Raw genomic sequence first — 23270 nt, 5'->3', positions numbered from 1 at the left:
CACTACATGTAGGCTATGCGAATTTTACTTCCCCTTACTTTATGACAAAGCCAATAAATGGTATTCAGAAAACAAGATTTAAAAAAATAAGTAGCCATGTAGGCTATAATAAAAAATATACAGTAGCCTAAAGCCTTTTGTAGGGGTGGGAATCTCGAGGTACCTCACGATTCGATTCGATTACGATTCAGAGGCCTGCGATTCGATTCTAAAGCGATTATCGATTATCTGAATCTTTTTGTGTGTGTGTGAATATAAATACTTTGCTTTAAAAGTACAAAGTAATGACCCATAAAGAATTAAAGTACAATATATTTTATTAAAATTGCAAAGAACCAACAGGAAAATAAATGTGTGCTTGAACTAGCAGCATGAGCATACTTGTAGTAAATTAATAATATAACAACGACAGGTGTTCTGACGATTCATGCTACCCATTGAGATGTGCTACTTACTGGTTATGCGCATGTGCAGACTCATTCTTACCACGCCCATAAATCTATGCATCCTTGCTGTGGAGACTTGTAGGAAACTTTGACAGGTCAAAGATGAATATTTGATAATTTTTACTTTTCACACCCGATTTAAAAATAAAAACAGTACATTATACTGTACTCTTAACTTCGAATTTTATTATAATTTTATTTCATATAATAATATAATTTTTACTTGTTATATCAAATGTGATAATTGCTAGTTCATTTAAAATATCAAAATATGCCCCCCATACACTTACCCTGATTAAAATGAAATAACAATGTCATAATATTGTGAGATTTATACCATTATGGAAACAATAGAGAATGAATCAACATTATCTGTGATCGATACGCGTTTGGGTGGCATTTTTCGACAAGGCAGCAGAAATCGTCTGAACACCGGTACAGCCCAGAGCCATAGAGAGAAACGGCTCTGGTACAGCCGAGTGTTTTTCCTCCTCTGGGTGGAAACGTGTCATATGGCTTCTCATATTTGTCGTGTTGCCGAAATATTTTAGTTTTATTCTACAAAGCTTACAACTAGTGTGGCTCTTGTCCAGCTCCTTTCCCCCTTCAACTTCATAGAAGCCAAAATATTTCCACACGTCGTCAGCTTTTAACGAGGAGGGTGTTTGGATTTCGCGCTCAGCCATCGCGTATCTGTTATGTGCACACGCCACAGACAGACGGTCCGGGCACTGCACTTCCGCGCTTCAGAGTTCCGTCTTTTGCGTTCCGTCAATATTACGTCATTATAAATAGGCTACATATCTAAAAAAATAAAATAATTTTGACATTTGTGAATCGGAATCGTCCACGTCCGTATCGCGATGCATCTAAGAATCGATTTTTTCCCCCACCCCTAGCCTTTTGTGCTCTTTATTACAAACAAGATTTAGCCTATTTAAACGCCAAGGCTAAACGAATTTATTTGTATCGAAACTGAAATTGTACGCACGTTGGGTTCGCGCATCTCTCATTCGGTCCAAAAGTTTCCATATTTGCAATGTAGGCCTAACATTTGCATCTATTAATATTTAAGTCGAGTCCCAACATAGGCTAAATCCGTGACTTCACAGCAAAGGAAATGAGTTTGACTAACCGGCACAACCTTTATAGCCTACTTTAGGCCTACAACAGACAAATTAAATTAAGCATGAATAACTTTCTATGTTTTGTTGACTGTTTTATTTTGATAATGCCAGAAGTGAACTGATAATATTGTGTGAGCGTGCGGTGGGTCGGCACCAATTTGTTCCTCAGGGAAATAACTTAATACACTGTCATTTATATTCAACATATGGTTTGCATACTGATTATTTAAATAGTACTAGTATCTATTAAGTTAAGGATATCTTTGATCTAAAATGTTACTAGTAACTAAAAAATAAGCACTAGTTCTATTTTTTCTTTACAAGTTGGGTATAATTAAATACTAGACACTATTGGAATAAGTACTAGTATCTAATAAATAAGGACTAGTATCTAATGAATAAGTACTAGTATCTTTAAAAAGGTACTAGTACCTTAAGAATAAGCACTAGTATCTAAAGAAAAGGCACTAGTAGCTAAATAATAAGCACTAGTAGCTAATGAATAAGTACTAGTACTTAATGGAATAGATACTAGTATCTAAAAAATAAGTACTAGTAGCATGAAAATAGAGACTAGTTGGTTAAAATGATTAAATGTTAAAACGGCTTGCCATATTATTTACCTTTTTTGTTTTTACCTTAAACGAGCAGTTAGATGCTTACCTTACTTTTTTATGTTTCAGAATGTTAAGGATAACATTTAAATGTGTAGGTTTATGTTCCCATAATGTTTACTAAATGATCAAATGGAATGTTCCATTGGAATGGAAAGTTCACATATACAACAAAATGATGTTTTGAACGTTCAACGTTCGAAAAAAACGGTTTTATAACTTGATGGGAATGTTAGAAAAGAGTTCTTAGAACATATTTTTGTTGGCTAGGTAATAGCCTACCAGTAACAATAGCCTAGCAACTATTATGGATTAGGAATGACTGAGGGATTTTTTTATTTCTCTGACCTCTCCCCACCTCCATACTCAATGTTGACACAGCAGAAATGAGCAAATCCAGGGTAGTTTCACCAATCCGGGTTAAATTTCATGTTAATTTCGCCATTGTTTTAGTTTCACTTCCTAGTTAACATGGAAGGTGCGGAACCAAGTAAACAACACTCCGCTTAGTCCGTTTAACCTCGCGAAGTTTCTAAAGTTTGTACAGATAGCCTCTTTCATTTTCCGTTTTCTTTTGAGTGAGGACGTTGAGATGGCCAAACTTTCTTACAATACAATATAGCGTCCTTGTCTTCTTGAACCTGTGAAAATCTGTTTTTACTCGTCTCGTACTGATTTTGTTAATAGCGACTATGACGGAACTTCTGCGGGAACAGTCCAGTTACACCCTGCCCGCGTGTCTGTAAAGAGACTGGTTTAGATTATCATTAGGGTGTTGACTAACTAACCAGATACAGTGTCCTGCTGTAAAATGGGGTCCTACAAGAAGGGGTCTCACCTGAAGCTGCTGACTTGTCACCGCGAGCTGCTGGTGGACCAAGTGAAGAACACACAGTGTATTCTGGACAATCTCCAGATCAACGGCTTCATCTGCACTGAAGACATCGAGATTATACAGCGAAGCACCACCAAAACTGACCAGGTAGCCTATACAACACTAAAACGTTATTCTACTGTTATTACTGATATCCAATACTGTAGCCTACCTGGTAGTACAAAAATAGTAGGCCTACAATATTTATAATAAAATTATCAGAGGTTGAAAGGTAATTACAAGTACTTTCTTTACAGTACTTTATTCATTCAACCTGTTAGCCAGAAACCTCCCCAAAAAATGGCATTCCTAAACTAGAACAGATAGCAACAGTTCATGAACTCTTTGCACTAAAAGCACAAGTATGGTCTAATTTGAAAGCGGACAATTGGCTTATTCTAAATTGGTTTATAGTAAATTTAGAATTAATTATTGTCAGAAATATTTTTTAATAATAGCTTCAAAGTTTTGTAAAGTTGTTAGAAATTAATTTTTATGAAATATCTTCATAAAATAACATTGAAGTAGGCATTGTATCAATCTAGAAATACACTGCTGCTAATGGTGCGTTCAAGTCATCTCGTATAGATCGTGATTACGTGTTGAATGCACTTGAACGCGGGAGCTCGGGATTTTCTTTAAGCTCCGATCTGTACGAGTTGGGGGCGTGTCAGTGAGAAACATGGCGGAATCAATGGATGCAACGTCTGTAGTTGGTAAATTTTAATTGAATTTCAATGTTTACTTGTCCTAGAAACTGTCATTTATCATGATTATCATTAATCTTGTTATAAGCAGCGAGTTAATTAATTACAACAAAAAATGCTAACAGTTTACATTTACATTGGCTTCATAAGTTAATTAAAAACATAAAAAGAAAAACACACCTGATGCGCATTCTTAGTTCTTTATTTTTAATAAGCAGAGTTAACAAACCTTTCTGTATTTTCGTGTAATTCGTTAAAAGAAGGTAGGCTACACCGCCATCTTGCTCCGACAAAACTGACTTGAACGCACCTCACGTCGTAAACCCGACTTCCCACCTCGTACGTACGAACTCCCCAGGAGGACTTGAACTCACCATAAAGCCACATGTCTGGCCATGTTATATTTAAAATCCTAAGATGATAAGTCTAAAACTCTGAATTAAATTAAATGTTTTTAAAAATCATGTAATATGACTTTATTTTGATTAGACTCTAAAATTCAAACTGATGTTTATTGTCATCTTCTAAGGATCCATTCGGTCTATTGTCTCTATTGTTTTGTGGTGCAAACCAGCCCCATTCAGTCTCAGTCTCCCCTGTACACATTCACACCTCTCCGGCCTGGTTATGGCTCTAAATATGTTTTTCTTTTGGGTTCATTCTAATTAGGCCTACTAACGACTAGCTATTCACGCAGTTTCAATCCCTAATTTCTTTTTTCAAAGTTCTCACTTCACATTTGAAACTGTATCAAGTGCCCTTCTTGAAAAAAGAAACATTTCATTAAGCATTCTTATTTAAATTTTTTTATAAAAATAACAGCTATGTGACAGGTGCATCTGATGGCTAGGTAGCATGTTAGCTTAGCACACCATTAATACATGAGAATTTGTGTAATTAAAACCATGTTTCTGCTCCAAACTTACTTTTTAACGCAAGTCAAGTGTTTTAAATAACCTTCTGTGATCTGATTTGGCTTCGGATAAAAAAATCCGACAGAAAATATATTATTTTATAGTATTCTGCACAATGATAAAGTCTACATCGATTAGCATTACATTATAAATATAATTTATTATTATGAAAATACCTGACATGGCTCGAAGAACACAGATAAATCATATATTGTTGCAATTATGTTTATTGTCTCCAAAACATTTTTATCTACATGTTACAGCCATAGACTGTAAAAAAAGATGGACGACGCCCCTTCGTTCTTTTTTGGTCATTCTTCTTCGCATTCCCGATATGGCGCTGACATCTTGGGACTTGAGTCTGCCCAGTTAAGATTTCGGGACCAGACATGCCCAGTAGCAGAGCCGGTCCGAGACTTTTGGGCTCCCACTACGCGAAGTCACCTGTGCTTGACAATTATTGACACAAATCTCACACAATAATGATACATTATAAATGAATACAGTGAGGTTATGTATTAATACAAAATAAATACTTAATAAAAAATAGATGCCTACTTAAATAAAAAAGTTTTAACTTTTACTTTACTCTTTTACTAACTCTTTGAAACTTCTTAAAACAAACTGTCTCAAAACATATAAAATAAATTATTTGCTAAAATAATGACAAAACTGAGAAACCAGAAACATAAGAGGAAGGGTTCAACAATAACAATTATTGTTGAAAACTGTAAAAATATTATTATTTCTCAACTGTCTCAATACAGTGTAACTGTCCTCAAAATCTTTTTAATTATTTTTATTGTAACAGACTTTGTTGGATTGTACATGACAGAATCCAACAAAGTCTGTTACTATAATACCGGTAATGATGTACTGGCGCTCGTTGTATGTGTGTATGCAATCTATATTTCCCCTCGGGGCTTGCCGTATATAGGAATGGGTCGTGCGCACTTGGTACTGGAGTGTCGCGGGTTTTTGGAGTTAGTGATCTGATGTGTGTTATAATAAGGTGGAGAAGAGTTCAAACTGCTATGTTTATTATTTATTCAAACTGCTACCCTTACACCTAGAAGGTTGAGTTCCCCTGCGGCTATTTTCTCCAACTTAAACCGATACCGTGACTATGCGCAGTTGCGCACGAATTGTCTATGCACTCGTGAGGTGTCTAGATTATGCGCATGACATAATATATTATAATATAGTATATTGATCATGAAATCAGAATTTTCTTGTCTTGAATTATTCATTCATTCAATCATATTCATTCATTCATTTATGTCACTTATGTCTCCTGGCCCCAAGCTGCCGCCTAATTCGCTTATGCCTCGGGCCGACCCTGCGCAGTAGTGAGCAGGAAGTAAAGCCGCAAAATCAATGTCCCGCTCTGGTCCCGCCCTCATTCTCGCCGGAATCAATCGCAAGCACGCGCCTCTGCTGCAGAACAACCCATTATGTCGGTGTGAAATAATTAATTATGGAAATTTATATATTAAATTTAAAGCTCCTCAGTCCTCCAAAGATCCCGAAAAAAAGTCCATTGTTGCTTCAGTGACTACTTTGCTCAGAGAGCCTGTCAATCACAACTGTCAATCATGACGCCACAGCGCCGTTTTTATAGCATCAAATAACTAACTAAAAACAAACTTATTTTAAAACCATACACTTGAAATTACATCAGCGTGATGAAAACTACAGTATATGACAGAAACCATCTTTGGAAAAAAGATATGTGAAGTGTAATTTAATTGTTACGTCCCATTGAATAACATGGAGAGGCGGGGTTTATGAGCTTTACTAGGACCGGTCACCGGGGAGTGATCGAGACGCTTTGGCTTCACTTTTCAGGGCTTGTGCGGCACGCTTGGTTACCATAGACAGTAAAAGAAATGGACACAGCGACCCCATTGATTTCAACGGAGAAGACTGAAGCCCGATTATTGCACTTCCTGTCTGATGGCTGAGCAGGCTCAAACTGAGCTTGACGACAGTCTGAACGTTGTAAATCTTCTAGTACCTGTGGCAAGACAAATCTGAATCACCTAATTCCTCAAAAACGTTGTTGAAATATTTTGTCCCGTTGTTTTTATGGACTCTCTATCTATGGGCTTCTCCCTTGACTTTATGGCTCTATGTCCCCCCGATTGCCTCATAGACAGTAAGATTGCCTGCAAGCTTCTCCTCCTGTCTATACGGTAATGTCTCTATTGTGTGACAAAGTCGCGTGGTTATGACGCAATCGTTAGCCTGTTTTTAACCATAACGTAAGATACAAAGTAATTGAGCCTTTTATACATTGTAGTGTTTCTTTAGAAATAAATAATGGACAAATGAAGTCTTTGGACGCCTCAGATGTAAAGTTATTCACTGTTAAAGTGACGCCAAAATGAATGGGAGTCAATGGAATGCTAACAGCAGGTGAAGTTCTGCTACAATGGCGGCTCCCGCGAGGCTTCAGTTTCCGGCTGATGGATTATCCCCTTGTTGGTTACAGCGATCTCTGGAAGCTTAAGGGACTTCCTGGTATGTCACATGATATGGCTCTTCTTCATGTGTTCCATATATGGACTAAATGTGCACAGGGCGCCCTCAGGCTGCCAGTATGGATTGAAAACACAGTACATCTGAGTATCCAGCACTCATAATGATTGCATCGGCCCATTTGGGAATAAATTCAATAAATATTATTCATCTCTATAGAAATCTGACGTAAACCTATCTATCAATATTTCTCCAAATCTGCACATTTTTGAGCTAAAAGCCCTGAGGGACGTTGTTTTGTCAAGCGATTTCATGACGACCTCACAGGATTTTTTTTTCCGAATGGGAGCGGCTGACGCTCATAATTCATATTAAAGGTATCGACTCATTTTTTTTATTACATAACTCATGACACAAATTAAGACATAACTGTCATTATAAGTTTCTGAGAATAAAATAGTTGTCAAATACTGAAACTTGAGTCTTATGTCTTTTTAATGATGTATAGTTTGTCAAGGTAATAACATTAATAGTAACTTTGAACTATTTAAATAAAGAACGATGCAGGGCGTCCTCATCCTGGTGAAGCTTAACAGGTTTTAAAAATATTTTTGATTATAGCTAAATTGTGCCTACTTTTAACGAGTTCCAGGATGACAATGTCAAGATTCATTAGGCTCAAATTATGAAAGAATGGTTGTGAGCAAGCATTAGGAAACGTTTTCACACATGAATTGGCATCGCTGAGTCCAGACCTTTAATTGATTGAAAGTCTTTGGGATGTGCTGGAGGAGACTTTACAGAGTGCTGGACTCTTGCATTGTCAATACAAGATCTTGACCAAAAATTTATGCACATCTTGATGGAAATAAATGTTGTGATGTCATTTCCATCAAGAGGTGCCCTCTTTAACCTAATACAGTTAAACTAAGGCCTGGTTTCACAGACAGAGTTTAGATTAAGCCAGGATAAGGCCTTAGTTCAGTTAGGACATTTGAGTAGCTTTTATAAATGTGCTTTAGAAAAAAAACATTACTGTGTATCTTGAGACAAAAAATGGCACTGACAAATTATAAGATTTCAGCAAACTGCTGAAATAACAGCAACATGGCCAAGTGAGCAAACTTAAAGGGACTTTGATTTTAGATGACATCTGGACTTTGACATCCAGATGCCTTTGTCCATATAAGGGATTTCTTGGAACGTCATAAGTTACTCTTAGGCCGTGTGTCCACCAAAGCGTTTTTAGCCGGCTGAAAATGCTAGGCACTCTGCTGAAAACGCCTAGCTGTGGGCGCTTGAGTAGCGCTGCGTTTTTTAAGTTGAGACGATTCTTTGCTATGATACAGAATATCCGCAACACAGTTTTGTGACAGTTGGTCGGTGTGGTATTTGTCCCCCGCCCCTCCTCCACTGTGATTGGACGGCTGTGTAAAAAGTGACAGTGATGAGCGCTGCGTTTTACCCAATTTTTTTACTCGCACTCAAGGGAATTACTTAAGTAGCAATACAACAATCTTTTAGTACTCTTTCCACCTCTAAAAACAACTTCATTAGTTACATTACAGGTTTTTTTGATAGTTTTATGACAAACATTTTATATTATATAAACATTTATTTGATTTTTATATTACACACACACACATACTAACAACTAATTAAATGAAGTGTAAGCATTATGTCTGACAATGACAAATGATTTGTACTTTATAAGTCTAAGTAAGTCTATTTCTTGTAATTTAGTCTTCATTAATTCACTAATAATCAACTCATTTTTGGACATGCAGGTACGCAAAATTCTGGAGCTGGTTCAGAGTAAAGGAGATGAGTGCTCAGCATATTTCATGCACATTCTTCATGAAGCATACGATGCTTACATTGATCTGCGGCCTTGGTTTGATGATATTCAGTACACGCCATTAGACACTATTAGTGCCATACCAGTGATTAACACAGACCCAAGTGAGTTTTTTACCCCATTTAAAATATGCATCTATGCACTCAATTTATTAATTATTCCAGCAGTTGTTTTGGTGCATTAACGTTTTTCTGCATCTTTGCAGTTAGCAAGTACTGTGAGAAGCTCAGATGTGAGCTGGGAAGGGACACTCAGTTCATCACGTCCTACTCTAAAAGTGAGGAGACGCCGCTTGAGGATCTTTACATGGACACACAGATGGAGCTCCTGAACGACAGAGGTGAGAGCTTGGGATACTTACAGAGTCTGGATGAGCTACTAGGAGACCAGGGTGTCTTCAACCAGCAGGCTGAGACGATCTTCATCACCGGTGACGCTGGCGTAGGCAAATCAATCGTCCTTCAGAAACTGCAGAACTTGTGGTCCCAAAGGAAGCTGAAAACGCGGGCAAAGTTCTTCTTCAAGTTCAGATGCAGGATGTTCAGTGCCTTCAAGGAGACGGATGAGATCTCGCTGAAGGATCTGATTTTCAAACACAACTGCTATCCAGACGGAGATCTTGATAATGAGGTTTTCACCTACATCTTACGATTCCCAGAGACGGTGGTTTTCACCTTTGATGGATATGACGAAATCCAAATGGATTCTGACTTGGATAATGTGCCTGAAGTGGTCTCTCCGGAAGAAAAGACTCGTCCGCTTCTGCTTCTCATGAATTTGCTTTGCGGAAAATTGCTCAAAGGTTCTCGGAAGATTCTATCTGCACGAAGTGGCACCGAGATCCAAAGCAGAGTAATCCGGAAGAAGGTATATTTGAAGGGATTTTCACCTGAACACCTGAAGAGATATACAGCTCTCCATTTCCCAGAGAAGGAACACAGGACATTGGTGACGGATCAGCTGGACGCCAACCCTCACCTCTGCGGTCTTTGCTCCATCCCATTGTTCAGCTGGATCATCCTCAAGAGCTTCAAGCATCTACATTCGGTTTATGATAACTTTGAATTGCCAGACTCTTGCATTACGCTCACAAATGTTTTCTTGCTCCTTTCTGAGGTCTTTCTTGGCCACTCAACTGCACGGCCTGGTCTTTTGAAACGGAGCCCGAGGTGTCCCACGGAAACCTTTAAAGCTGGTGAGCAGAAGCTTTCGGCCTTTGCTCGGCTAGCCTTACAGGGTTTAGAAAGGGGTGGCCTTGTCTTCAGTATAGAGGAAGTGACATCCTGCGGATTGGACGACGAAGACCTGCAGTTTGGCTTTCTGAGGCCTGCTTCACATTACGATGCATGCGGAGGCTCTGCTACCTTTGAGTTCCTCCATGAGACCCTCCAAGCCTTCTTAGCAGCTTTTTCTCTGGTGATGGACTCCAAAATCTCTCCTGAATCCATTCTGAGGTTCTTCTCCAAATGTGAATATAAGAAGAAGTCTCATCTCTCCTGCTTGCCCTGTCTGGGAAAGTCAAGACCCAGAGATAAAGACCCTTTCCAGACCAATTTCCAATTCACCAACTTATTTTTATGTGGTCTCTTGTCCAAACCCAATGCTGCACTCCTAGAGCATATTGTTCCACCAGCATCATTGAACCAAAAGCGTAAGATGCTCAAGTCCTATCTTTCCAACAGCGTGCGGACTCATCTTAAGGGCCTCCCTCATTATCCATCTACAGACATTGAGGGCTGCAAGGTGCACGCGATGCCAAATTTCATGTGGATGCTGCGATGCATTTTTGAGACGAACAGCGATAATGTGGCCAAGATGACGGCAAACAGCATATCGGCAGATTACATTAAGATTGCCTTCTGTAACATTTACTCGGCCGACTGCAGCGCGTTGAACTTTGTCCTGCACCACCGAAGGAAGCACCTGGGAGTCGACATGGACAATAATAACATCAATGATTATGGTGTGAAGCAGCTGAGACCCTCTTTCAGCAAAATGACTGTAGTAAGGTAAGAAAAGCCAGGCAGGGTTTAGCTTAACCCAAAGCTTATACAGTATGAAGAACTTGAACGACAAATGACGTTCTTACCTTTCAGATTTTGTGTGAATCAGCTCACAGACAGCAGTATTGAGGTCCTGGCAGAGGAACTCGTCAAAACCAAAATCATTAAGGTCTTGGGGTGAGTTCATCCATCCATCTTTGTTTTGTTGTATGAGTTTTGTTTAGGCCTAATTCTACCCTGTTCTCTGCATTTACAGCCTTTACAAAAACCACATCACGGATGTCGGAGCCAAACTAGTAGCAAAGATCATTGAAGAATGTCCACACTTGAAGACTGTCAAGTAGGTTTGACAGAAATATACCCTGATAGCACAAGTACGTGTCACATGATCATTCAGAAATCATTTTAAAATGCTGATTTGGTGCTCAATTATTAAAAAAAGTTATTTTCATCAAACAGTTGTGCTGCTTCATATTTTTTGTAGAATTTTTCTCAGGATTCTTTAGAAAGTATTTCTTTGAAATAGTTTACATTATAAGTGTTTACTGCCACTTTAGATACATTTTTGATCAAATAAATTCATACATTACCCAATTACACAATCATTCAAAGTTTGGGGTTCCAGAAAAAAACACAGAAATATATAAAGTAGCACAACGGTTTTCAACTAATAATACAAAAAGTTTTTTGAGCAGCAAAGCAGCATATCAGAGTGATTTCTGAAGGATCATGTGACACTGAAGACTGGAGTAATGATGCTGAAAATTCAGCTTCGTTCACAGGAATGCATTAGTTTAAAATACATTCACATAGAAAACAGCTATTTTAAATTGTAATTGTAAAAATTGTTTTTACTGTAATGTTGATTAACCAAATGCAGTGGCTTCTTTCAAAAACATAAAAAAAAACCTTTAATTACAAACTTTTGTAAGTTAGTGTATGGCATTAAAAATAGATTGCACAAAAAAGTTATTTGATAGACTATGATTGTTAACGTTTTGACTTTTTAACCATTTAAGAAGTGTGTGAATTTATTCCTTGTTTTGATTAGCATTTATGGAGTCTTCGCCTTTGATATCCTCACTCTGGCGTGCGTTTTTTCCTTAGTTCTTGATATGATTAAAAATGGATTGCAATGTTTTTAGATGATACACACTTTAAAAACGACTTGTTCAACAATGTATATAGAAGTCATGTAGATTTATTTCCCATATAGGCTCGGCTGCAACAACATCACAGGTGTGGGTGGGAAGTACCTTGCCAGTGCAATTCAAAAGAGCAAATCTATCTTTGACATAGGGTAAGAACATCTAAGGGGACAATTAAACCCCTCCTTTAAAATGATACTGCCATAATATCAAACTAAATTTTACAGATATTATCCAAAAACTATTGTGAAAAGTGGTGAAATTAAAATTGTTCAAATGAATTGATTGTAGAATGTGGGGTAACTCGATCGGTGACGAGGGGGCAGATGCGTTTGCAGAGGCTCTGAAGAATCACCCCAGCCTGACCAACCTCAGGTATAAGATGACTCTTATGTCTCCATTCTGATAAATTTAGCTGTCAAATTAAGAACAAGCCATCTGAGAATGATTATTGCATTGCTGTTTAGTCTCTCCGCCAATGGCATTACTTCTCTCGGTGGAATAAGTTTGGCAAAAGCACTGAAGCAAAACACAAGCCTTCACATCTTCTGGTACAACCGAATTTCATATTTTCTCATGCATGTAAAATAATTCCCTTTTGATGATTGTTCCCAGATGTATTCTCACAAAATGTGCTAATTTTTCAGGCTGATACAGAACAAAATCTCTGACGATGCAGCGTCAGACATTGCCGATGCCTTCAAGTCCAACTCTGCTCTGACGCATCTGATGTACGATCGGTTATACCTCAGTATTTCAATAATATCTTTAAAACTGTTTCACTGTTAATATCTTTACAGTGATAAAGTAATATCTCTACATTTCTGCATCTAATTTACATTGACAGCATTCACTTTGTGCAAATGCAATGATGCAAATACTATTATATTGCTGCATCTCACATGCTTTGCTCAACAGAAACTAATATGCTAATCAACATATAATACATGTAGACTTTATGGCAAGTAATGAACCTCAGGTCTGTGTGCACACTATTTGCTCTGACAGACACAAAATTGAATAATCTATTTGACTCTCTACAGGCTAATGGAAAACGAGTTGACCATTCACGGAGCCAAACAGCTGTCTGAAGGCTTGACAAACAACACTACACTGAAGGAAGTCAAGTAAGATCTGTGAAACCTAGAGTTTGCATTATTTTAGGGCATAAAAGTTGTAATAAAAGATGATTCTGCCTTCAAAGACACCTTGGTTAAGTCAAATTTTAAAAAGCATTGCATGAATGCAATTAATGCTCTATCAGTGATGGTCGGGGTGAAATGTCAAAACTGAAAAGTAGTGCTAAAATTGACTTTTTTTTTTAACCCAGTATTAGTATTTGTGCAGTGTATTTTATTGCATTGACTTGGCAACATGCTCAACATGCAAATGCAATTAAAAAATGATTGCGAGTTGAGTGTATGTACACTTAAAAATACAAGTTCTTTGTTGGCATCAATGGTTCTATAAAATCCACAGAACCTTTCCATTACACAAAAGGTTCTTTATAGTGGAAATATATTCTTTAGATTATTAAAATGTTCTTCATGTGAAGAAAATCCCCTTTTGGAACTTTTTTGGGAGTGTAGTGTGTTCCAAATCACACACTCAAGAGGTGTCTATGTAGGCAGCTCACTAAATCTTGGATCAGAGCCCTAGTTTTCCTTCCTAACAAACGAGAAGATCACGGCACATGACAATGTCTTCCAGTTTCACATATTTCCACATTTTCCGATTTGTTCACAGCATTAAAGGAAAATGTGTTTCTGAAGAAGAAGAACAACTCTTTGAGGGCGACAAGAGGCTTCGCTTCCACTAAGAAAAAGTAAAACACGTGATTTGAAAAAAGACTGTGAGCAAAGAAGGAAGTTGGCGTAAAGCCACAGACGTTGGTTTACTTCAATAACAGAAGCACCATCGGCTGCGAAGGCCACACTGATTCAAGACATGCAGGTTTATTACAGTTGCTGTCGTGAGATTCACACTAAAGCCAGAACTCAAGAAATTACACCAAGGCTGGGATATACTATATAGATGAAAATGTATATATATATATATATATATATATATATATATATATATATATGAGTTTGCTCTGAAAAGGGCTGATACTTGTGCACTTATAATGGTGCTTTTTTCAGTTCAGATAAGTCGTTATTAATCATTTAATTCGATTAAAAACCTGGCAAGTAAAAATATCACCAAGCTCTAATTCACAGAGAAAGACATGCAGACAAATATTTAAAGATCTGTGCTTCAAAGAGTTTGCTTTTTTAATTTCATTATCTCTGTACATAGTTTTTTTTTTTTTTACATATATGGAATGTTACAATATCTCTGAATCATAAAAAAAACAAAAAACTTTATGATCACCCGGGTGGTCACTGTTAACATACATACACAAGCTCCTGTTTGTTTCCTTTGCATCAGGTTCCTCTCAATTGCTGTAAGGATGAAACTAGATCAGATAGATCTTTACCTGATGGAGTTTGGTAGCACATTAAATATACAAACAGAAAAGACACTCCATCTTCTACATCAAAAGATCCAGTCGGATGAATCAGGGCTCAGATCTGCTGGAAACAGACGTTTGCACAAAGCAGCAAAAATATGAAAGAACATAAAAAATTAGAAATGTGAATTTATTATTTACTTAAATGATATGTCATAAAAGGTGTTTTGCAAGTGGTCTGGTAAGGCTTTTTAAAAATAGTGGTGTTTCCCATGCAATGTGTGTGCAATGATGTCATCTACCTTCTGTTATGTGACCAGAAAACCAAAAACAGCGTCTTTCAGTTGTGCTGGTATGACTGTAATGAACCTGGCTTGGACTCGCACTGAAACCGGTTCTCATCACCCTCAACATACGTGATTTGCAGCATTTTAAAGCTAATATGGCACCTTTGATATGCCGGGATGTACTACGGTAATACTCTGACAGTGGGAACACTGCGGAAAAACATTTTCCTCCTCAGTATTTTTAGAAAAATATCAAGCAAAATGATCAGATATAAAGTTTTGCTTTCCTTATTAAAAAAAAAAAAAAAAAAAAAAAAAAGGTGAGTTTATGCTCAAAACAATAACAAATATCTGCCAGTGGGGTAAGAAAAATAATCTGTTTTTCTTATGAATCAGCTGATTTTTCTGACCCAATTTTTTTACAGCATAAACTTAATTTTGAAACAATTGTCAGAAAACAAAACTTAAGTTAATATCTTAAGTAATTTGTGCATTTCAAGTAAATGTTTGTCAATTTAAGAATGATTAGATATTTGTACTGGAAAACAAAGTGAATATGCTTTCCAATTCGGCTTCAATGGTCCATGACTAGTCCACACGTCAAATTCGACACCAAAACTAACACCTCATATAAAGCCAACCACGTAAGGCTTTAACGTGAGACTGGTTAAAACAGAATGAATGTAAATCTATAATGAAAGAAAAAAAAATCCCTTTTAGAATCTCCGATTAGTAACTCTAAAAAACTAGTTAGCAGTGCATTTGTTTGAAGCTGTCAAAGTCTACTGGAGAACGAACACCTTTCTCCAAAATATTATGACGTGGATCTTGGGAAAAGCAGCTGAAATGTGACGGTGTTTAAATTATATAAAAAATCACACACATGCCGTTCAGACTCTATAATTTAGATCAAACTATATGAACTGCACAAAATAAACAAGATTGAGAAACTGGTGATAAAATCTCAAGACAACAGAGACATGAAGCTTGTTCCAGCAGCTACAGGTGAATTAAAGACAAACACAAAGACAGAATTATTCAGCACAATCTCAGGTCACATTTCAACACAAATAATCAAAGCCATTAAGATTGGTCACATTATTTTCACAACAATCAAGCACATTTTCAATCAGTTCTGTAATGCAGAACATACGCGTTATTCCTGGAATACAATGATTTTTGAAATGTAAATCAGCATAAATTGAGAGCAGTACAATGAATACTATCATTATGTATAAAAACTTATACTGAAGGGGTGAAAATATGTATAATTGTCATGAAAATGTGTAGCAATGTGAAACATATTAAGTTTTAAAATGAATTCCTTTGATTTTGAGGAGAAATATGACCTGGAGATTTTGTGAGATTCACTCATTTGGCCTGAAGTGGTGCCTTCCATTTCTCATATAAAATGGATGATCATATGATTTGATGCATGTACAATGAGTAAATAAACATAAATGACGTCATAGCTGAAGAGTGAATCTCACCAAACCTGTCAAGAAATGTAATTTTTCATCACAAAATTATATTTTGCTTAATGAAAAAGGAGAGATTTTAGGACCTGTAGCATTTTTTTTAACATTATTTTCATAATTAACCTCACCCCTCTGATTTCTCAAAAAATTCAATATATCATGATTAATATATTGATAATTATGATATCATCATGGTAGTATTTTCTGCGCCATCTTTGATTTTGATAAAAATAATTGCATTACATTAATATTCCAAAAAACAGACTTTTTTTCATTATGCAAAATATAATTTAGAATTTTTTTCTTCTGATTTTGACCTGGACATGTTTTGATGAGATGCACCCAAAATAATGTGTTGAAATAAGGCCCAGATTTGTCTCAAGACAAAACGTTGAATGTTCATATGATGCACCTGCATAAGTGATCTTGAGATGTTCAGACATCATGGAGAACCATGTGAGAGGCTACAGTGAATCTTTATCTGACAGATATTGCTACGAGATTTGAGATGTACAGGACATTCGTCCATCTGTGAATCGAGAGAGAAAACGGCTCTAATGGAAACATAACCGCGTCAGCGTTATGAAAGAAAGGGCACTTCTCAGTATGGCTCAGGGCCGACCTGAATCGGGTCACGTGTCCGTCATATCCAGGAGTCTTTCTCCGAACATCCGAAACGCAGCCACTTCGGCCCTTGAGATCTGAAAATTAAGGCACTGAGAGAGACAGTCCCATTTACCAGAAAGTTTTGCAGAACAATCAATCACCCGACCATCCAATAATCAACGACATAAAGAGTCAGCTGACCCTGAGTCCGGCCAATCAAAGAACGTAAAACAGCCAATGAAACGAACTTTTGCTAGATCAGCCTTCTTCACAAGTTTCTGATTGGAAAACTGTGCAATGGAGGAGAAAATCTCAAGGGTCTCATCCTCTATTGTGGTTTTCATAGGTCTGTGATGTGGAAAGAGTTTCCCTGAATGAGTTTTGGCACACTAGGGTTTGTATGGCGACTAGAGAGAGTCGTGCTACGAGAAGAGAGGGACGTTCTGCGATCAGGCTGTAATGCTCGGCCTGAAGAGACCAAAGTCACAGTGTCTGTGAGGAGGAAGAGAATTCACATTGCTGTCCGCTAGTGGGACACGTCGCTTCTCACGACCAGGAGGCTAGAGACATGAAACACAACGCAAACAATTAAAGAGTGTTACAATGATTTAAGGCAAAACCATTGGTTTTTTAATAAACTGGTCAATTTTGAGATTTTGAGCCATTTTGCTTCTATAACGCGTCTTCTTTCAGACTAGTGGAAAAATAACACATTTAAGTGTTTATTTTATTGCACTTTATCAATTTTGTGTCTGTAGATATCAAATGACAATACATATCTTTACAGGCGGTGAGTCAGAAATCTTCACTTATGCAGCTTTACACCAACCTTTATAGTTTTATTCATATCTATTTTCTGAAGGGTTTTACATAGAGGTTTGTTCTTATATCATTTGCCAGACTTATCGAACATTTTATTCCGAAAAAACATGGTGAAAAATCATGTTTTCTGGCTGAAAATTCATGTTTTCTGGCTTTTCTGATTTATTTACTGTGAAAAAAAGAGATATCCATGTAAAAAACTAAAGTTACTAAAGTACTACTGTTACTAAAGTAGTAACAGTAAATTATGCATAATTACAAGTAACTAACCCCTTAACCAAACCCTGACACTAACTGTAACTCTATAGTAGGTACATGTAGTTACTTAATATTAATCAGTACTTATTTGAGTAAGTACAAAGTAATTACGTCATCTTAAAATAAATTGTAACTGAATTTTGATCCTGGCTTTAACCAATGTTCATATTTATATTCTGGAAATGTATACAAAATAGTGTATATTTAATTCTATAATGCCTCATTTGTATTTTCAAACAAAACATCACACAAAATTTGTAATATAAAAAATGTTAGCATTTCTTAATGTCATTAATCAGCTTGGGAAGAACTGTGATATCCATGTTATTTTTTTCCACTATTCACCTGGAGTGTCTTGCCTTATAATAATAATAATAATAACTGCATGCAGTTGAAGACAACATGAAACTGTTTTAGCTAGAGTTTGAAAATGAAAAGCATTTAAATAAAAATGCTTTTCATTTTTATTTAAAAGCACATGCATTTAAATGCCATCATGTCAATAAGTGAAATGGATCTCTCTGATATTATTAATGTAAACATGAATTCACTTGATTCAGGAGTGTGAATGTGTGTTACCTGTGCAAAGGTGAGAGTGGCGCTTTTAATCTGAAGGATGTTCAGGACACGATCGGTTCACTTCAAACCACTCATCAATACAGCTGAAAGAAAGCAGTGTTAATATAAGTGAAAACAAACTCACGTCACTCACACACACACACACACACACACACACACACACACACACACACACACACACACACACACACACACACACACACACACACACACACACACAGGAAGAGCTTTACCCTTTGTGATAGATGCAGAGGCAGGGCAGGCGAGCGATGGTGTCTCCCTGGACCAGATCCTCCAGACATATTGCACATTCTCCTGCGTCCTTCGACAGGACGTCCTCTGAGAAACGACAAAGAGGAACACTCAAAATCAGACACTCAGTCTCTGAGTGTAATCAAAAGATTCTAAGTAAGAATCAAAAAGATTGTAAGTAATTCATAATTCAGGAGGATTAGCATAATTTGTGGCCAAAGAACTTCCATGACTTTTTCAGTTTTATTTGATAACTGGAAAAGGAAAATATATAATGAATAGGCACGCAGACACACACACACACACACACACACACACACACACACACACACACACACACACACACACACACACACACACACACACACACACACACACACACACACACACACACACACACAAGAAACGAGCATGCTTTGCTGTCAACAGTGAGACACTTCACTTCTGGTTACCAAATTGAACCTGCAAATAAATGCAAGTCACGCTGCATAAACACATCAGATCAATGACTGGTATATCTAATAATTTTCATGAAACTTCTGTGTAAATCATTCATGACACCTGAAATGCTTTGAATTAAAGACAACAATGTAAAAACAATTTACCCAGAATTTAACTTGATTTTCATGAATCAGGCCCAACATGTGGGAGTCAAAGTATCTTTTATAAATGAGCAGAAGGTGGCGCTGAAGACCAATCTTTCTGACCACTGACTCGTTCCTGCTGTTTACATGCAGAAAACGTGCACAGGGTCCAAATCACAAACGATTTCACATCTGTAATGTGATGTATTTCAGCATGAAATGAGATATTAAATGAGCAAAAATTCATTAATTGGATGGTGAAAAGTGTCTATGAAATGAGTTTGTGATAATAAATCATCAAGACAAACTTTAGTTACATGCATTGATGAATTATTCACAATAAGACGTGGAACAATGAAGTAAATAAGATCAAGTTTGATTTCAGGCTGAAAACTGAAGCAAAAATAAGAGCTAATGTTTTGAGTTTAATAAACCCAGATGACAGCGGTCAGTGTTTGTTGGTAGAGTGAGGTGAACACACACCTGTGGCCCTTCACACGGGATCATACGAGGATTTACATATAAACACTTACACTTCACAGCCTGAAGGCTCTCATTCACATAGCTGAATATTCATGAGACATGTGACTGAGCTTTATATGAATCTAAACTAGATTAACATAACCTGAAGGAATGGTGCTAAGAGCTATATTCAGGTTGTGGTACTTTTAGGACATTTAGGTTCAGAATAAATTAAATTAAATACCCTTGCAACCAATCACAACACCCTAACGACTACATAACACCCCCTCAACCACTCACAACACCCTAACGACTACATAACACCACGGCAACCACCCATAGCACCCTAACGACCACATAACACCACGGCAACCACTCACAACACCCTAACGACTACATAACACCACGGCAACCACCCATAGCACCCTAACGACCACATAACAGCCCAACAACCACCCACTGTACCCTAACGACCACATAACATCACGGCAACCACTCACAACACCCTAACGACTACATAACACCCCCTCAACCACTCACAACACCCTAACGACTACATAACACCACGGCAACCACCCATAGCACCCTAACGACCACATAACACCACGGCAACCACTCACAACACCCTAACGACTACATAACACCACGGCAACCACCCATAGCACCCTAACGACCACATAACAGCCCAACAACCACCCACTGTACCCTAACGACCACATAACACCACGGCAACCACTCACAACACCCTAACGACTACATAATACCCCGAAAACCACCCACAGCATCCTAACGACCACATAACACCCCAACAACCACCCACTGTACCTTAACAACCACATTACACCCTAACAACCACCCGCAGCACCAGAACAAACACATAACACCCTAGCAACCACCCGCAGCACCCCAACAACATCAGCAGCTCATTTTTAGCAAATGTTAAATCTAGTTTACATGCAAACCATGAGTGTTTTGAGATGCTGCATCAAGTTAAAAGGTGGTTCAATTTTAAAATCGGTTTTTCAGTCTCCTGCGTGGATTTCCCTCTGCATCTGACATAAATCATACGTACAAGACTGACGCATGTTCCTAGACGTGCTGATACAGTGTTTGGTGATCGATCAGATGAAAGTGAACTGGTAGTCCGTGTGTGTCACTGCTGCTTTCCACTCTATATCGCTCTATACTTTAGTGATTGATGGAGAATCAATGTTCCTTACACACTGAAAACTGAGCACACGCAACAAAAACAAATCATGACATGCAACACGAAAATCTCAGAATCTCAGTCTTGCATTAGACTGCTTGTTCTGAACAAAGCAAATAAACTTTAAAGGAAACTGAACAATTTGGGCTTCAGTGAGTTAAAAACACAATTGAGGCTCTTCACGCCGACTGCATATGTGTTTTTGCTAAAAATTGAGTATTATGCAATATTCCAGTGTAGTATTCTCCCATAGCAAACTGTGGTTGCAAGAAAACACTTTTTCATATATATATCAACTGTCAATCACAAATAATTACATACTATTATAAAATAGTGCATTATATACACTACTTATAGTAAGCATAACTTTTTAGTAACAAGTTGTAGAAGCTTTAAATACTTTTAGTGTATTCACTGTAGTCGCCCCAAAGCTCTGGAACAATTTACCTTTAAACATCAGGAACTTTTCAGTCTCCATCTCTGGTTGCTTTTAAATCCAGCTAAAAAAACTATTTTTACTCTCTTGCATTCGAGTAATGTTGTGGACGCATTTTAAAATAGTCGGTGTTCTACGTTACAATATGCATGTATATACACTGAATGATTTTGATACTTGATTTTTATCTCCTTTTTTTCTACTACTTTTCTCTTTATTTTATTTAATTGATTTATTTTATTGTACTGTAAAGCACTTTGGATAAACTACGGTTGTGTTAAACTTGTGCTCTATAAATAAACCTTGACTTGACTTTAGTGTGAAGGTGGTAAACAAAATATACACAAACTTCATGATTTTAATAACCAGGCACTTCCTAACAGAGATCTTATTAGTCTAACTGGAAATGACCATCATCTTATGCTAATATGACTTAGAGTTCATTAGTGGGTGGGAATTCCCAAGGAATAAAAATCATATATCAGACAGAAGTGATCCGACACAAATACCGACCGGATTAGAGTCGTAATGTTATAAGGAGCCGCGATGCAGCTCTCACACTATTCTCATCTATCAGGACAGTGACGTTTATATGCGTGTCCTGAGCTCTTAAAGGTGAAGTGTGCAAATTAATGTTGCCTACATAATATGAACTCAAACATTTCTCATAAATTGATTTCATTCATTAATTTTATAGTTCTGTACTCTTATTATAAAAATGACTCATTTGTGCCTGTTTTTATTTCTCATAATGAATTTTAGGAACATCTCAGACCAAGTTGATACTTGAATGAAATGAATCTGAGAACTCCTTTACATCTCCCTGAGTTTTTAAAGAGAAACTTCTGAAGAACATTTTACCAAATAATTCATAAATAATTTTAAATTTAAAATGGGTTCAATTGAGATTAATTCTGTATTTTTCAGTACAATATTCCTGTAAAATCAACACCATCTTGCTGAGCAATCTGAGATGCGTATCAGAGCTGTGAATGTCACTGGGAACACTGTTAAACCGCCGAGGCTGTGACATCTGCGACACTCGCTGGCTAAAATAAACAGAGTCATTAACTGTTACATAATACTGGATAAACCTTCCCATTATGGCCGGCGCATGAGCGGTACACTGGGTCACATGAGGGGCAGATGACAGCGGCGCATGGACTCTGAGCGACTGACCACAAGTGCACAGGGTTGAATTCCCACTGGGAACTTTCCAGATCTGGGAACACACGGATAACATGGCAAACCAAGAGCTGAACGGGCCTTATTGGGACAATCTCACCCGTCAAGAACAAATCTAGGTCATATTTCACACCAAAATCATAAAAAAAAATTTTTTTGCATAATTTATTTTATTTTATAATTATATTTCCCAAATGTCTCTTGAATATATACGAGCCCGTTGGGATGGAAGCTCACTAAAAACCTGTCAAGAATGCGTCCGGGTTGTATTCACCCCAAATCAAAAAAGAAAACATGCAAAATCCAAAAGAAAATGGGATCATTAAGATATTAGTTTCATAACAAATAAGCTCATTTAGCTCCAAAATTTACTTCAAGGAAAAGATAAAATCTTATTGGAAAATGAGAATGCAAAAAAAGTATTTTAGCAATAGTACATATTTGTTGTACTGCCTTTACTGTATTACAGTAATAAAAAATGTTTGAGAAT

The 23270-nt window shown here is 37.2% G+C and overlaps 2 protein-coding genes across 2 annotated transcripts in view; one reads left to right on the top strand and one right to left on the bottom strand.

Annotated features, from left to right (window-relative positions):
• Nucleotides 1–2549: 2549 nt before the first annotated feature.
• On the top strand, nt 2550–14538 carry nod1 (nucleotide-binding oligomerization domain containing 1). Its single transcript, XM_077221657.1, has 11 exons — nt 2550–3169; nt 8951–9125; nt 9227–11030; nt 11118–11201; nt 11281–11364; nt 12241–12324; nt 12464–12547; nt 12640–12723; nt 12820–12903; nt 13216–13299; nt 13919–14538. Exons 1-11 carry the CDS (start codon nt 2999–3001, stop codon nt 13989–13991), a joined length of 2811 nt encoding a protein of 936 aa, XP_077077772.1. The 5' UTR covers nt 2550–2998; the 3' UTR covers nt 13992–14538.
• The window catches only part of znrf2b (zinc and ring finger 2b), a 55091-nt gene continuing 46233 nt past the window's right edge, over nt 14413–23270 (bottom strand). The window contains exons 3-5 of the mRNA XM_077221668.1: nt 18888–18993; nt 18655–18737; nt 14413–17555 (exon numbers count right to left, since the gene is read on the bottom strand). Of these exons, the coding sequence (XP_077077783.1) occupies nt 18680–18737; nt 18888–18993 (164 nt within the window). The 3' untranslated portion in view covers nt 14413–17555; nt 18655–18679. The remainder of the gene's footprint in view (nt 17556–18654; nt 18738–18887; nt 18994–23270) is intronic.

This window comes from Siphateles boraxobius, unplaced genomic scaffold (assembly GCF_051911475.1).
Source record: "Siphateles boraxobius isolate OS27281-9 unplaced genomic scaffold, OSU_SipBor_1 84, whole genome shotgun sequence".
Taxonomy (NCBI): domain Eukaryota; kingdom Metazoa; phylum Chordata; class Actinopteri; order Cypriniformes; family Leuciscidae; genus Siphateles; species Siphateles boraxobius.
Note: the sequence above shows the minus strand (reverse complement) of the source record. Positions and strands in the feature narration are given on the sequence as shown.